This window comes from Anabrus simplex, chromosome 3 (genome assembly GCF_040414725.1).
Source record: "Anabrus simplex isolate iqAnaSimp1 chromosome 3, ASM4041472v1, whole genome shotgun sequence".
Classification (NCBI taxonomy): Eukaryota; Metazoa; Arthropoda; class Insecta; order Orthoptera; family Tettigoniidae; genus Anabrus; species Anabrus simplex.
Window position 1 is genome coordinate 453,924,982 of NC_090267.1, and position 18,446 is coordinate 453,943,427.

The 18,446-nt window shown below is 38.6% G+C and overlaps 1 protein-coding gene across 1 annotated transcript in view; it reads left to right on the plus strand.

Moving 5' to 3' along the window:
- The window catches only part of LOC136866856 (sperm-specific sodium:proton exchanger), a 268,108-nt gene that overhangs the window by 14,684 nt on the left and 234,978 nt on the right, over nt 1-18,446 (plus strand). Inside the window, exon 4 of the mRNA XM_067143951.2 lies at nt 9,464-9,577. Within this exon, the coding sequence (XP_067000052.2) occupies nt 9,464-9,577 (114 nt within the window). The remainder of the gene's footprint in view (nt 1-9,463; nt 9,578-18,446) is intronic.

Sequence of the window (18,446 nt, forward strand, 5' to 3'; positions counted from 1 at the left end):
TAATAATAATAATAATAATAATAATAATAATAACAACAACAACAACAATAACAATAATAATAATAATAATAATAATACCATGCATTGATCCAGAATACTTAAAAGATCACGCACAGGAATTCATGGAATCAATGCAGACTAACACAGAAACATGGGACACCCTTCTTGCAACCATTCAAGACTCAGCGAAGAAACTTGGCCAACCTCCACGAAAACGTAAACACAGGTGGTGGACTGCCGATTGCAATAGAGCTCTGGAATCCCGCATGCAAGCCTGGAAGAATTGGCATAGTCACCAAACACCAGAAAATTGAAGTAACTTCATAGAAATACAGAAGCGAACAGCCAAAACTATTAGACGAGTTAAGCGTACCTACCACCTCAATAGATTGTCGGAAATCGATTACGATTTCAAAAGGAACAACACTCGAAATTTCTATAGAACTTTTAGAGAAGAACTGACTAACTACAAACCCCCTAGTATTTGTTTTCATCGCATCGATGGAACACTTGAGCCGAATACAAAAGCCAACTGTGACATCTTAAAGCAGTACTTTGAGGCGTTACATAACTGTGAACCTCCTGCCGAAAAACTGCAATTCAGCATATCCACCCCAAACGATGACTCACTTTCACCAACACATGACAAGATACAGAATATTGTATTAAATCTGAAAAACAACAAAGCACCAGGGGAAGATGGTGTAACTGCCGAGATGCTCAGGATCGGAGGTGAGGTCATTATTGACCGATTACAAGCCATCATTGCGGATATATGGGAGAGCGAAATCATACCTGCAGAGTGGACAGCTGCCTTGATTCATCCTCTGCACAAAAAGGGTGACAAGACAGATCCGAACAATTACCGAGGTATCTCTCTCCTCTCAATTGCTTACAAAGTATTCTCTCGTGCTCTCCGTACCAGATTAGAACAACAGATAGAATGGAAGATTGGAGAATACCAGGTGGGCTTCAGACCTCACCAATCGTGTGCAGAACAGATCTGGAACCTCAAGATGATTCTCCAATATCGCCAATCAATTCGAACAGTGGTCTTTTGTTGACTTTAAAAAAGCTTACGGCTCGATTGACCGTGCCACCCTATTAGATGTACTTCATGAATATGGTGTTGACAACAAAACAACGAAGTTAATCCAACAGACTTTAACTAACACAACTTCTAAAGTGAAATTCATGGGCGAAATCTCCGAATCATTTGAGATAAGAACAGGCATGAGGCAGGGTGATGGATTATCTCCACTGCTGTTCAATCTTGTACTAGATAAGATCGTTAGAACATGGGAGAAAGAAGTACACGGGATAAATATGGGAACGAGAGATAAGTGAATCAATATTAAGTGTCTTGCCTTTGCTGATGACCTAGCAATAATCACCCGCACTCCTGAGGAAGCCAGAACCGCTCTTGAGAATCTGCGTGAGATTGCTATTAAGACTGGCCTCCAAATATCATATGAGAAAACACAATACATGGACTCCAAGAACAACAGTGTGGAATCACTTGGGACCAAATATGGCAATATCACACGAGTTAAACATTTCAAGTACTTAGGTGAAATTATCGGAAGCACTGGTAATGACAGGATAGCCAACAAAACCCGTGCCGAAAAATTACGTAAAGCCTACACAGTCACCTGGAATATCTACAATAAGAAATCCCTTTCCATCCAAGCCAAGCTGCGTCACTACCATAGAGTAGTTCTTCCTGAAGCACTCTACGCGATTGAAACATCAACACTGACCATCAATATCAATGGCATCGAGAAAATGGAACGGCAAATACTTAGGAAAATATTTGGACCAAAGTTCCAAGATGGAATATGGATGTGAAAAAGCTCGGAAGAACTCTACTCGCTGACCGAAAGATTCACTTCAATCACCCAGAAAAGACGTATGCAATTCTACGGACATCTAGCACGAATGGACGACTTGCGACTGACCAAGAAAATCTTCCTCATTATCAGCGGAACCCGACAAAATAAAGTACGGTGGCTTGCTGACACCCAAAAAGATCTCGCAGAAGTCGGCGTTGACCCACTGACAACTACACGGGCTACATTTAGACACAAAATTAACTTGCACAGCTTTGAAGCCAGACAATGTACAAGAAACTTGAAACTCCAGGAGGCATGGACTCAAGAAAGATGACAGACTCACAGTGCGAAGATGAAGAAGTTTTGGGAGGATAAGAGAAACAAGAAGAAGAATGCTAACTAATGGTTCTACATGCTCCTTAGAGGGCCTAACTCATATAATAATAATAATAATAATAATAATAATAATAATAATAATAATAATCCATGGACAGTAAGGCAGTAATGATCGGTCCTTCAAAGTTAAAAGTTTAGCATGGTAATCACAAGTATTAACTCCTGTTAAGAATTGTTGGTAAATTTAAGACACTGAACACAAGTTAAACTTTGAAGCTTGAAATTTTTGTCACCAAATGCAAAAGAAAAATAATTCTTCCATGAGAGGGTTAACTATTAGTAATAATTTTCAATAAACACATTTTTCAGTTCGTGCATTTTGTGTTCTCACCTTAATAGCACGTCAGGACTATCATACACTGAGGAAAAAAATGCAGATGCTGCTCAACTATCAAGCTATTATGAACTTAGAAAGTGACATCTTAATGAAGGTATCTTTTGAGGATATGACTAGCTCATTTGCTAATAAGAAACATAGAAAAGTCTCTCAGAATCAGGGTATATACAAGTCTGAAGTCAATCAAGGATTTTTAATCCTTAATCTCAAGTATCATGCTAGGTATATTACAAAGTTTCAATCAGTAATACATGTTGTTTCCCCATAGTACTATTGTCCAAGCAGAACTAGAATGGGATTGCCAGCTGCTTCAACACGTGTTCTCCAGCTGGAATGGGGACAGAGTGGGAAGAAAAGCCTTAGCAGGTTGTCTTGACAGCCCAGAATTTGACCAGTTACAAAAGATTGCAGGCTGGTGAAGAGAAGGGAGGAAAAGCTTAAAACAATGTTGCTGTTTTTGTAACACGTACGGCAAAAGAGAGAGCTTTCCTCAGCAATGTTCACTGTATTACCAGTTTCTTAAGAGTGAAGGATACTTTGTGTTTGTATTTGTGTGTCCGTGTGTATAATTGTACTGTTATTCATAAACAGTTTCTCTAAAGATGTGTGCGAGGGTATAATAATAGCCTAGTTATAGCTGTATGGTGAATTAATAGATATTGTATTACAAGCCTAACATCTTCTAATTTTAATCCAATGGTGGAAAGTGAAGAGTGAAAATATTTTATCAAAGGCATTCCTATAAAGGGACAAACTAGGGACATTATTTGCTATGTACGAGAGGACTTTGAATGGGAGAAAGGTAATAATGGTCCTCTCATTTCTGTACATAAAGTATTAGATAGAACTGGAGCTGCGGTTAGAGTAAGCAAGACACTGTAGTTAAAATAGGAAAAGACAAGTATGATTATTGTAAACGGACAACTGCCATATAGATTTTATATTTATTGATGTTGATAAATATTTTTTCTTGCCTCAAATGGTAATCTTCATTATGTTATTTTATCTTAAATATGTTTATTTTTATATTTTACCTTGAATAACTATTTGAATTCTTTATAATACATTTTTAATGTGTGGTATTGACTTTGCCACGAAGAGGCCTTCGTTGAGTAATACCACGTGAAAACACCGAACAACTCACTCTCTTAAACGTCAATCCCATTCTAGTTGCATGCGGACAATAATAAACAGATTCTTCTTCTTTTGAATAGGCCTACTTGCGACCATGCTTGTTCAACAATTGAGCTTAGATCATTTTCCAGTATTGTCGGACCTTCTCCTTTCTTTCTTCAGACCAGGAGGTATCTCTCTTCATCACAGGTTTGTCCTGAAAACCATGGACTTTCTTCAGAATCTGTCCCAGAATATGTCCTTCTCAGTCTCTGTCAGTCAGATGGTACAGACTTTCCCATTTTACCAAAAAGTGAACAGGCAGTTGGTTGATCAGTCTGTTGGGAAGTGACCTTGCCACATGACCGTAGAAATTTACCCTCATTTTCCTAGCACAGTCAGGGAGCCTCTCTATCTGGGAGCAGAGCTCTGAACTGTGACATCTCTGGTATTCCCCGTCTTTCAGTACTGGGCTTAGGATCTTTCCGAGAATTCTTCTCTCTCTTTGACTTCCAGGTTTTCAATCAAGCCTTTTCTATTTAGCATCAGAAAATCCATGGCATACAGGGCTTCTGAGTGGATGACTGTAGTGTACTGTTTCAGCTGCAGATTGCATGACAGGCATCGCTTGTTGTAGGTATTTTGAGTTAGGAGATAGGCCAGTTCTAGCTTGTTAACTCTCATGGAGAAGGCTGTTTTTTTCTGACAAGTTGGGTTCAATCCAATCATCAATTTACTTACATTTCTCCACTTGCTTGAATTTACAGTGTTCTAACGACATCTCTCTGTTAGCCTTTTTGATGTTGGTAAAGTTCTTGATTTTCTCCACTGACACTTAGAGTCCTGCTTTGACCACCGGCCTTGTGAAACAATTGACCTGGATGCCACTGTTTCCAGAGATCCATCGATGAGTGCCATGTCATCCACAAAGACCAGATAAACCCCTTCCCTCTTGTGACCCGTGTAGACCCCACCCTGGTCACTCAATGTGAACAGTTCCTTGTGCCATTCTCTTGCAATGTTTTCAAGGAAGCAGTTCAAGATTAATGGAGAAAGTCCATCACCTTGTCCGACTCAAAGATTTGTCTGGAGTAGGCTAGTACTGTTTTGAGGTTAAGGAGTTGTTCAGGACAGGATCACCTCTTCCTGAAGCCTTTCTAGTATTTTCACAGATGACTGTCCAGTACACCCCAAAACAACACAAAGGATGCCTATGAAGATATGACCTACTGACAATCGTTTATGAGTTACAGACTTTTCAGCTTTGTACAGGAAGTATTGGTAATAGTCTGATGTGGCACAAGACAAGAACACGTTTTCCTCTTTCCTAATTTCTGGGTAACGATTTGTCACATGGATTCATGATTAAGCTGCAGTTCTTCCGCTATCATGCGCACAGTTAATTGCCGATCATTCGTGATTAATGCCCTCACCTTCTCAATGTTTTAGTCACTGATGGCAGTCGCCGGTTTTCTGCTATGGGGTTTGTCAGAAACACTTTCCCGGCCACCTCGAAAATGGACGAACCACTCGTACACACACTTCAAGGACAGTGCTTGATCTTCATAAACACACACGAGCATCGCATGCATTTCTTTTGGTATCTTGCCAAGCTTAACACAAAACTGTACATTGATCTTTTGGTCGTTCATATTCCTGTTCACAGTTCAGAACCAACGCACTAAACACGCACTGTGTCAAACAGGTCTTACACGGCACACGCACGATATTCAAGTGATTAACGTTGGGAGCAGGTGGTCAAAACCTGCTGCTATGCAGGTGCAGCGATGTGTGTCGCCAGTGTTGCCGGATCGACCGTTCTGACATTATTCACCAAACTTTATTGTCACAGGTTATATAAGTAACAGTTTGTACATAGCTTGAAGGGGACATTGGTGTTGGTGTCCAAGCCGAGTGCACATAAATTATGAAGAACATGGGGACATTCACTTCACACCAAATTAAACAATATATTATTACATCTAATGGAAAGGTCACTTATTCAAGTTGTGAATGTCCCCTTCAAGCTATATATAAACTGTTACTCATATATACTATTCAACAAGGCACAATTTGTAGATCAAACGGGTCCACTGTACAGACAATGAATATCAGCTCCAAGATCAAATCCAGAATACTTGGTTATTATAAGGACATTGACATAGTCTAACACCAGTCACAACAGTTTTAAGGTGTCATTTTAGTTTCTATTTTAAATGTGTAGTCCGACATTACATCACTGTTTTAGACTTAGATTTTTACTTAAGACATACCAATTTGTAATTTTTTATTGGTGGTTATATATATACATATGTTTCCAATTTGATCATAGCTGAAGATGACCTAATGTAGCAAGGTCGAAACTACTACCAATTATATAAGATACTATATTAATATAATGGTATTGAATAGGCGGACCTTTCTCTTCCCTTTGATAGTGATAGGTGCTACAATTTTGATCTGACAAATTTGTAAATACTGTATATCATCACAGTTTTCTATTTCATAAATGTTACTTGACAGGCAAAATATAGTAATTTGTCAAAATTAAAGAACTTGTTTCATAAACATGACAGTTGTATGTCAGACGCGACAATTTTATGTCAGACCTAGCAAGTTTACTGTATTACGCTTTAGATTGCTGTGAAGAGTGATATCGATCATAGATGTGATGCATAGTCACTGAAATTGAAGGTTAGGTTAATCCTTTGCCTAAAAATCCAGCGTAGTCTCATTTCAATTTCTTCACTACTCTCACTACTGCTGTTATGTTACTGAAGTTTGTTATCCCAAGATAATTTAAATCACAAAACGTTTTACAAATAGATAAATCTTATATTATCCTCCTTTTCAATTAAAAAAAAACCCATCTATATTATCCCATATAATATACATATTTTTTGTATTGAAAATGAGGATAATATAAGACATTTTTATTTGTAAAGTGATAGCCATCAATATGGAATGAGATTTATAAGACGCAATCACAAAACATTCAAGAAAAAAAATATCATGTTACATGCACATTACAGGTTAAATATGAAAGATTACCTATCACTTCTGCAATAACAATTCTACAAATTTGTAAATATGTTAAAAAGTAATGACATATATCTGTTTCATAACACTACATGTAGCCTGCAATTTGACAAATTTGCCAGATTTTTATCTGTCAGTCTAAAAGTTTTCTGAAACAGACATTTGTAAAATTGTCATTTTGTAAACTTTTATGAAACAAGAAATTGTCAGTATGTCAATTGTCTTGACATTTTCCTGTCACCTGTAAAATTGTAACTTTTATGAAATAGGGCCCAGATGATGTAAATGTCTTAGCTGAATGGTCAATGTGTTGGCCTTCATTTCAGAGGACCCAAGGTTTGATTCCCAACCCAGCAAGGAATTTCAACTCTGTAGCCTAGGGTTGACAGCTCTTCGTCTACACACAACACATCACACTACCACCTACCACAGAAACACATATCCCTGCACCTCCGGTTGTCATCCTTGTCAACTCCAGTAGAACAATAAACCAGAAAGCAGTAGCAATGGAAAAATACAGGGAGGCCAACAAGGAGGTTAAGAAGAAAGTGAGGAGAGATAAACAAGTGTTTACAGACCAACTGGCAACACAACAGAAGAAGCAGCAAGAGTCGGCAACAGCAAAGAAGTACATGCCATTACGAGAAAGCTTTCAAGGAGGAACTTTTCAGGGCAGAAACCAGTCAGAGATGCAAACGGAGTAGCCTTGACATCTGAGACACAACAATTGGAAAGATGGAGACATCACTTCATGGAAGTACTCAATAATCTTGGTGAGGAACCGAGAACTGAAGAAGTTGAAACCATTTTGGAGGATCCAGACATCTCGGTAGAACCACCAGCACGACAAGAGATTGCACAAGCAGTGAAACAAATGAAGAGTGGCAAAGCACCCAGTGTAGATAACATTATCCCAGAAGCCCTAAAGGTAGATCCAGATTTAACAGCGGAAATCATGGAGCCATTTCTAACACTAATATGGAACGAAGAACACCTCCCTGAGGAGTGGAAGAAGGGTGTCCTCATCAAGATACTGAAGAAGGGTGACCTCTCAGATTGCAATAACTGGAGGGGAATAACATGGCTCTCATATGGGGGAAAAGTGATGTCAAGAGTCATACTGAACAGAATAAGCATAGCCGTTGACAGGAGACTACGTCAAGAACAGGCAGGTTTCAGAGAAGGTCTGTCTACTGTGGATCAGATTAACACACTAAGGCTAATCATTGAACAATTTGCTGAGTATCAGATATCTCTGTATATACCTTTCATTGATTTTGAAAAGGCCTTTGACTCTATCAACCGGAGGAAAATGTGGAAGGCTATGGAAAAGTTTGGAATTCCACAAAAGATAGTCCGTCTTACACAGGCAATGTATGATGGATATACTTGTCAAGTAGAACATAAAGGGAAGCTGTCTGAACCTTTTGCTGTAAAATCTGGAGTAAGATAAGGATGTCTACTGTCGCCAATCTTGTTTATCATGATGCTGGATTGTATGCTGAGAGAGGCAACGAATAGAAAGCGTGGCATTCAGTGGGGATTAAATAACCGATTGGAAGAACTGGATTATGCGGATGATCTCTGTCTTCTTGCAGAATGTTTTTGGGACATGGAAATCAAACTGAATGACTTAAAAATAGAAGCTAAAGAAGTAGGCTTAAAGATTAATAATAAAAAGACTAAAGAAATGCGCATAAACCATTGTAACAATTGCAACTTGACTCTAGATGGAATGGATATAGAAAGGGTAGAGGAATTTTGCTACTTAGGAAGCACGGTAAGCCAGGATGGAGGTGCTTTTAGAGATGTGGTGAGTCGTATAAATAAAGCCAAAGGAGCTTTTGCACAGTTACGACCAATATGGAGATCCCCTCACATTCGTATAAAAACGAAGCTAAGGATATTCAACTCAAATGTTAAATCTGTGTTACTGTATGGAAGTGAGACTTGGAAAGTGACCAAAGACATTACCACAAGGTTACAGGTGTTTGAGGTACATTATGAGAATATGGTGGCCAAAAACTATCTCAAACAAAGACCTTTGGGAGGCCACAAGTCAAAGTCCCATACAGGAACAGATAATGAGAAGAAAATGGAGATGGATTGGGCACACCCTGAGAAGACCACAAGAGAGTATCACAAAGCAGGCATTGAGTTGGAATCCACAAGGCAGTTGCAGGCAAGGCAGACCGAGGATTACCTGGAAGAGAATCATAGATAAGGAGATTGCTGGAGTTAACAAGACATGGAGGGAAGTGAAAGCATTGGCGGCAGATAGAACAAGCTGGAGAAATTTCGTCGAGGCCCTATGTTCCACATGGAATTAAAGGAAATAAGTCAAGTAAGTCCGGTTGTCATCAGAAGGGGCATCCAGCTGTAAAACTAGGCCAAATCCTGCCAACGTGCCAACCCCCAGAATTAGAAAGAGGTCTAGAAGAAGAGCAAGTAAATATCTTGGATGTGTGTGTTATTGGCAATGATGTAAAAACCAGAACTTGTTTTAGGGTTATGTATTTACAGAGAAATGTGGATGATGCCATTTTTATGCCAAATAGTATGTACAAGTAAAGAAAAAATATCATCTGAGAAAACATTCTAATACATCTGAAAATCTTAAGTATGTAACTTTATCTATTGTTCCTTTCTATTACTGACTTTATAGTTAAATTCTTACAAGATATGTGTTGTGACCAAGTGAAAATATTGAAAGTCTTTAATATAATATCTGATGGATATTTCACAGGTCAGTCAGAACATGTGAGCATTTTGCTCGAAGGAGAGGCTTTGCTCACAGATGGCTCAGCTATGGTATGTTTCAATATTCTGCATGGCTATATTACTAGCCAAATAACAGATGGTAAGTATTAATTTTTTAATTATTACAATATGGTATAAAAACAAGATATACTGTATATCTTATGTATAATTAGTTGATAATAGTTTTCATAAATGCCACGTTCAAGATTTTAATCTGAAGTTCTCTTGTATGCTGTTAAAGCTACTGACATAAAGTTGTCATATTTGACCACCCACAACTTATAATAAACTACAATTTCACTTGCAATTTTGCATTACAAAAGCCAGCACATTACCAGCCGAGACACTTACCCAGGCTAGAGAGAGAAAGGTGGTCGTGAGATAATCAAGTGATCTTGTATATGATTAAACCTCCAATTTAGGAACAAGAAGCCTATAATTATGCTAACCACTTGACCACTGATATCAGCATAATAATTACAGGTAAATGTTACATATAACATTCAAAAATTAATATTTACTTTCAATCTTTAAGAAATGACAATGAAGTATATACATCTCAGTTTTTTTTTTTTTTTTTTGTTTTTTTTTTTTTTTTTTTTTTTTTTTTTTTTTTTTTTTTTTTGCCCCTTTTTTTTTCTGTTGGCTTTACGTTGCACTGACACAGATAGGTCTTATGGCGATGATGGGACAGGAAAGGGCTAGGACTGGGAAGGGAGCGGCCGTGGCCTTAATTAAGGTACAGCCCCAGCATTTGCCTGGTGTGAAAATGGGAAACCACGGAAAACTATCTTCAGGGCTGCCAACAATGGGGTTCAAGCCCACTATCTCCCTAATACTGGATACTGGCCGCACTTAAGCGACTGCAGCTATCAAGCTCGGTTGCTAGTTGCTTTATGTCACACCGACACAGATAGGTCTTATGGCGACGATGGGGCGGGAAAGGCCTATGAATGGGAAGGAAGCAGCCGTGGCCTTAACACTTTGAGTGCCACGTGAGACCAACGTTGACTCACAGAACTTAATGCCATTCGGGCCGCGTGCGTCCGCTGTGGACTCACGCGCACTCTCAAAGTCTCAGGCCCCGTGGTGCCATACTGTCATCACATTTGACATGTAAACGTATGTTAAATGAAAGCAGGTGGCCAGTACGTCATGAATCTATTCTTGGCCTGTTCATTTGAGAGTCCAGTGTGGCACCACGTAGCCTGTACGTCACTGTAATATATCACCCACAATAAATAAATTATGACATTATTTATTGTTTTCTGATCGTGTTATGTGTACAAATAACAAAATATTGTACTGTATAGTGTACTCATTGTTCATTGTCTCATATCGGGGTCTAGGCCTATAGACAAATTGAAAACATAGGACAAAAAAATTACATGAACTTTCTAGAAAAAATATTTGTAACTTTGTCTCATTCGCAATCACATCACAAAATTGGTACACTTTTTGCATATGAATTTAAAGTATAACAAATGAGACGTTCTGTTTTACAATCACTATCACACTACAAATCTGTGCACTTTGAAGAAACAGTCCAAACAGAAGAAATTTTCACAGGTTGGTCATTTGAACTTAGACTGTAGAGTCTTCCTCATGGCATATGGCCTTCTTGATTCCTGATGGATCTCTTCACAACAATTATTGCATCTCTGTCTTCCCTGCCAGCCTACATCCTCCAGTCGGTGGGGTAATACCTGTTTCTTTGGTACTTGTGAGGGAATGTGAGAATGTTTGATACCCCGTTAACTGTTCAACAATGTCCTCTTTGAACTGGGTAACAGATATACTCTCATTCCCAAGTTGATTGGAAATATAGATGGCATTTACTATAATTATGCCAATCAATATCTCTATAGCTATTTTTTGTACCATTTTACTCCGTCTCAGGGAAGTACTATAGCTCTTTTTTATGATCTGATAAATCAATGTACGGTTTGTATTTGTTATACTCTATAATACTACGTGGTTTTTGCTCTTCACCATCCCTCCTCTGAATAGTGACCATCTCACCAGTGTGTTTAATTGTCAAAATTAAGACATCTCTTTTATCGTGCCATTTCTGAACAACCACATCAGTGTTACTTTCCCGGGCTCTTGTCTTTCCTCTTGCTAACTTCCTTTTAGTAACATCGGTTGGATTATACTTCCAATCAGATTTCAGTGTTCCAAAGATAAGAGTTTTATTCTTTAGTAGTTCATGAGCTAATGAGACAGACGTATACCAGGTGTCAGGAAGGTGAGAACTGTGCTAGGATACGTGGTGACACATTGGTCTCACGCGGCCTATACAGCTGGAAGGTAGTGTCAGTGGCCGCGTGAGACCAATGTGTCACCACAATTTCAACACAATGTTATGACTACAATTTTGGCCTAAGGTGACTAAAAGGTACATTTCTGTAATAAGGTGCACCATTTTATACTCTATAGTAAAACAAGAAAGAATGGCCTGGATGGAATTTTTTTTTACTGCATACGTGGCACTTAAGGTGTTAATTAAGGTACAGCCCCAGCATTTGCCTGGTGTGAAAATGGGAAACCACAGAAAACCATCTTCAGTGCTGCCGACAGTGGGGTTCGAACCCACTATCTCCCGGATACGAGCTCACAGCTGCACGCTCCTAACCGCACGGCCAACTCGCCCGGTCTCAGTTAACTAAAAGAGAGCATATTCTGTTATTATTGATATTACATCCCACTAACAAACTACTTTAAAGGTTTTTGGAGATTCTGAGGTGCCAGAATTTTGTCCCACAGGAGTTCTTTTATGTGCCAGTAAATCTACCGACACGAGGCTGACGTATTTGAGCACCTTCAAATACCACGGGACTGAGCGAGGATCGAACCCGCCAAGCTGGGCTCAGAAAGCCAGTGCTCTACTGTCGGAGCTACTCAGCACAGCTATTCTATTCTTATTATTATTCTACTTCTGATGCAATCTCCTCACAGAACATTGACTACACTTGTGGAGTAATTCTTCCTGGTTTTTGTTTCCTGTATGAGAGTTGCTGTATCATGGAGGTTGAACCACTCTCAGAAGTTCTGTGCCTAGGGCAATCTTTTCCACCCCCTTCCATGTTTCCCTTCTGTTGCGCTTTCTATGATCAGTTGTATCAGGCTGTATTTGTAATTTTGGAAGATGTGATCAAAATAGGCTGCTTCCATGCATTTTGCCAGTGAGACATCATATGATTTCCCGGCACGATGGAGTACATCCTTGTCGGTGATGAGGTCTACGCAAGGGATATTGAACATTCTGCAATATATCCACATCTTTTGACACTGTAAACCTGCACGGGTAACACTTAACAACGTACTAAGTTTCGAATTGGAGGTCAAGGTTGCAAACAAAGTGCTCTAATTTCAGAAAAATGTGTCTTGCAATGCTGATTCTTTTAATTTCTGCATCAGAATCCCATTCTTGTACTTGAAAAGTGACATTCTTCCAATGGTTTTTCTGTCCAGGATGATGACAGCATTGGCAATTTTCTGTTTGCTGAGTACCATGAATTTTGTTTGTTAGGAACTCACTCTCTCCCTCCGTCACTTACTTTTACAAATATTCAAAGGGAAATTACTTGAAAGTGTTTGGAATGCTCTGCTTGAAAATTTTAATTTATTGATTTTCTCAGGAATAACCGTAAACTATTAGAAAAATATACATTATTAATCAAAAATATGTATTTTTAATGGAAGTGTAAGAGCCTCCATGGCATGGGCGGCAGCATGCCAGCCTCTTACCGATGGGTTCTGTGGTTCAAATCCAGGTCACTCCATGTGAGATTTGTGCTGGACAAAGTGGAGGCGGAACAGGATTTTCTCTGGGTACTCCGGTTTTCCTGTCATCTTTCTTGCCAGTAACACTCTCCAATATCATTTTACTTCATCTGTCAATCAACCTTTGCCCCAGAGGAGTCCGACAGCCTTCAGCAGCCGACACAATTCCTATCCTTGCTGCTAGATAGGGGTTTCATTCATTCCATTTCTGACCCGGTCGAATGACTGGAAACAGGCTGTAGATTTTCATTTTCAATTGAAGTTTAGATGTATCAGAAGGATACACAAAAGTGTATGATGAGTGTTCATGTCCATACCTCTGCAGAAATTAACTTGTCAGAGTTTGAGAAGATACAAGGAGAATTGGAACTTAGAATGAGAGAACCTATCTATGAAGACAGAGGCTGCCTGGCCGAGGCGGTAAAGGTATGCTCGGTTTGCCAGGAAGGACGTGGGTTCGAATTCCCGTCAGAAAGTCGTAAAATTTAAGAAATGAGATTTCCACTTCCGGAGGTGCATATGGCCCTGAGGTTCACTCAGTCTGCACCAAACATGAGTACCAGGTTAATTCCAGGGGGCAAAGGCGGCCGGGCGTAAAGCTAACCACTCTACCCCATCATGTGCCGAGATTACGGATAGTGGAAGCCTTTACCTTCCAGCCCTCCAAGGGCCTTCATGGCCTGCACGGAAATGACTTTGCTTTGCTTTTGCTTTGCATCTATGAAGACAGTAGTGTGCAAAGTTGCAGAGTTTATTTGTTTAGGTTTGTCCTTGTATCTACTTTCTATTGCTCCTTATACTTATTGTGATCCATTGTTACGTTAGGTATGTCCAGCTCCATGGCTAAATGGTTAGCGTGCTGGCCTTTGGTCACAGGGGTCCAGGGTTCGATTCCCGGCAGGGTCGGGAATTTTAACCATCATTGGTTCATTTCGCTGGCACGGGGGGCTTGGTGTATGTGTTGTCTTCATCATCATTTCATCCTCATCACGACTCACAGGTCGCCTATGGGCGTCAAATCAAAAGACCTGCACCTGGCGAGCCGAACATGTCCTCGGACACTCCCAGCACTAAAAGCCATACGCCATTTCATTTTTTACCACAGGTATAATCCTTTCCTCCTTACAGATATAAATGCAGATTAAATGTATGTCCACTTCACACCACTAGGCAACAGTTTTCTTATCCAAACTAGACAAAATATCAACTTATTCTTTTCTGTCAATTCTTAATGAAATATATTATATAAAATACCAATTGCTACCAATTACATTCTGAATTTCATATCAATGGATATGCAAACTTATTTTGCTAAGGAAAGAATCTCGATGAAAATTTTACATCTATAAGCATATAAATAGAAATAACAAAATGAACAAACTTTGTATCATAATTCTGCTGAATGAGGCCAATTATGTAGCTTCTGTAAAACTGTATAAGACATGCTATTATTCAAGGTTATGCTTCAATTCAAGTAGAACTAAGACTGACCAAACTTTTTATTTTATTTTTAGAATTTTGGCATATACAACTGCATATTAAACACGTTACTTTTCATCAGTTTCATTTCTTGTATGTCAGTTGGCTAGCCTGGAAATGTACTGGTCTATGTTACAAAAAGTTCACTAAGGGTAATCCAAAGAAACACATTTGGAAGTCTGCATGTTTGTTTATTGGTATAAAGATCATCTTCCACTATTTTCATTTAGCTTTTAGTGTACAATCTGCATACACAGGATGCAATTTTGTATACTCTTTAAGAAGAAAGTTTTTTTTAAATGTTGAAAGTTATGACTTAGATCACTTAAGCATAAGAGTTTGTAACTGATAAAAAATGTACACGTCTGCATAATATTTCCTATTATAGATACTGTATTCATTATGATAATAATGATACACCTTATTTTCTTGATAAATCTTTTATTAAATCCTTTTTTTTGCCATACAATCATACCATTACAATGATCATAGAAGCATACAGTAGTCTCGATGATTTGCTTTCTGATCTTCCTTGCCTCTACATCAGGACGGTAGTTTGTCCATAAAATTCTCCACTCCCCCTCGTCGATTGAAATGCGTAAGTGTCAAAAAAGAAAGAATGGTGGATAGGAGTAAGAACTACTTTATATCAGCCATTTTTTTATAATTCACTACACCGGAAACAGATGCAGGCCCCAGTTCAGAGTTCTGCAAGAATTCAAAGTCTTGCTACCTCATTCTGGGCAATTCAACGGCCAGGTAGTTACCGGAGTAGTTATTATTATAGTACATGTTAGAGTCTGCACTTTATAAAAATTTAGGGTCTGCACTTTATAAAATTTACAATCATATAATGTTAATGGTTTTACTTCCTACTAACTACTTTTATGGTTAGCTAAGATGCCGAGGTGCCAGAATTTTGTCCCACAGGAGATTTTTTTTACATGGCGGTAAATCTACCAACACGAGGCTGGTGTATTTGAGCATCTTCAGATACCACTGGACTGAGCCAGAATCGAACTGCCAGCTGGGAGTCAGAAGGTCAGTCAGAAGGTGAGCTGCTCAGCCTAGCTTACAAATTTTATCTCCCTCATTTTGGAAATCATAGGGTATGTTCTTGAAAATAAGAGCCAATCGAATGACAAACATTTTCCTACTATGCTATTGATGAAGAATTAATTTAGTGTGAAGACATGACTTGGAGACTTTTATACATGTAAAAGAAAAATCACCATCGCTACGAAGATGTGGTTACATGCCAGATAGTTAATGTACATCTCTTCAACAATATTTGGTAGTTTATTCACAGCAAACATTGTAAAATACATCACATTCCAGCTGCGATTCTGACCACCATAGAAGTCGCTAAACAGAAAGAGTTTGTCAGCATTATTTGATAATCGGTCTGTGAAGCAGCTAATGTATATGGAGCTTGCCCTTTTTCACTAGACCATCCATAAAATCTGTATGATTTGTGGTAAATAAATAATAATAATTAATGGTATAGGCATGATGTAATTTCTTGTGATCTTCAAACACCAGTGGTTTGTATTACATATTCATCATAATTCATCATTGTGCTGGTATGTATGAACACCAAAATACAACATATTTAACTGCCATAAGTTATACACCTCAGCAATATATAAATGAGTCAATGGGAATGTTCGCTCTAAGTCAAATGTTGACAAAACATCAGTATTCTCTAGTCATACTACTTAACTTTAAATATTGGTCCTTTTTAATTCTTATTTCAAGATACTTTTCTCTAAGTTGTTTTCTGCAGCCAAGCTTACATGAAGCTGCGACACCAAAAATAAATTGATTATAGGCCTACATTGCTGTGAAACATCTGGCAGTGTGATTGCAAAACTTTTGAATACTATTGTTATTTATACAGCAAAACAAAGAGATATAGGTGAAAATTGAACTTTTGAAGCCTATTGGAGTGGAGGAAAACCAATTACATTACAGGAACACCTTAGAACTCCTACTCGGAAACGAAGATCACGAACTATACACAGTGAGGGCAGAAAAATTATAGCAAAAGTAGCAGGTTGCTGTGATATAGAAAAATAAAAGAAATAGTTGGGCTTCCCCCTCAATAAGTCGATTGAACAAGCTGCTGCATATACAGGAAAATCTGTTTCCAAGATTAAGAGGATTAAAACATTTTCTACCTCTCATCCTGGCAAATCTCTAGGTACCCCTGATAAAATATGAGGTAGGCCAGTCTAACTATTTTATTATGATTAATATTATTATGGATAATAAAGAAAAAACTGTCCCGAGACGTGATGCGACACAGTAGTGGGCTTTACACAATAAAGGTTTGGAAAATTCATATCGATCAAACTATTGATTTAATTCGGATTTCAATTCTATTCCGTTGACAGTACTACTGAAATTGCCCCTCAGCCCAGTAATACGAAGTGTCACTAAAAGTTTCATGGATAATACATGTTTGTTATACTCAAGTTGGGAGGTAAGTATTGATGCTTGGATACCTTGTCTCAATAGTAATTGTTATATTTTGCTCTGAATATGCCATCGAATAGAGTCTAACTTTTTCCTCAGTTGTTTTGTTTCCAGGAACTCTTTTATCTACAGTACTATTAGAATATTGGTGTTAAATTGGTGGTAAATTTCAGTAGGTAATCTAGGTGATGGTTATTAATCTCCAAAACCCTCAGAAAGAATGCATACAGCCTGGTTATTAAGTTTGCATTTCCTGGAATGCTGCTTATGACTCGGTGCTGCATTTTCTTAGTGTTTGCATGATCTCTTAGGAACTGTAGTGGCGTTAGAGTACAGATGGCTGAAGTAATCTTGCAGGCTGTGACATGAAGTATTGATGGATGGCCATAACTGTTGGGGATGTTCTGTAACTATGTTTAACCTTCCGTCAGTCGCAATATATAAAGTTTCAAGGCAGGTCGCTATGAGCCTGAGTTTCGGGAAGTTCAAGTGGGCAGCTATGATGTACTCCTTATGTTATATAGGTGTATTTGAGTCAGTTAAAAATGGTTTAGCAAAATTCTGATCCCAAAATAAGCCGCATTTTATGACCATATATTTTCTTCAAAATGTTTGATATCTTTGCAGTATTTACAATTTTAATCGCAGAGGAAATCTTATGTTGGCGGAAACTATGTTCATATGTCTCGGCAATAACAACAAACATGAGAAATATCATAAACAGGGCTAAACAGGTCATATATTCTTCAGTAAGGATTCTACAAGAACACTAATATTTCGCACAGGCACTAGTCGATCATGTTCCTTTCTTTCTTCATGGGTTTGGCGGTCGTTAAATCTTAAACAGTGAATCAAGAACTTAAATCTCCTGAGGCTCATTACCAGTGCAAACTTTTCTATACCATCTCCATCAGTGCCCCAGAGATCTTCAAGGCTCTGCCTATTCCCTCTGTAAGATTCTGCCAAGTACAATAGGCCAAAGAATGCTTTAATCTCTATCTGGTTTGTAAGCTCAGCATCCCTTTCACGAGTAAAATTTTGTTTCACGTAGTCCACGTATTGATTTGTGTAAGTTATAATAGTGCCTGTTATTTCCTCCGTAAATAAACACTACCAGGAGTCAACCGGTGATTTAGCTTGCCTTGCTTGTCCTATAACTCCAGGTAGATGTCGTACGGGATTGTGCTTCCTGGCGCGGACCCGTTGGGATGGCGACATCGTACACC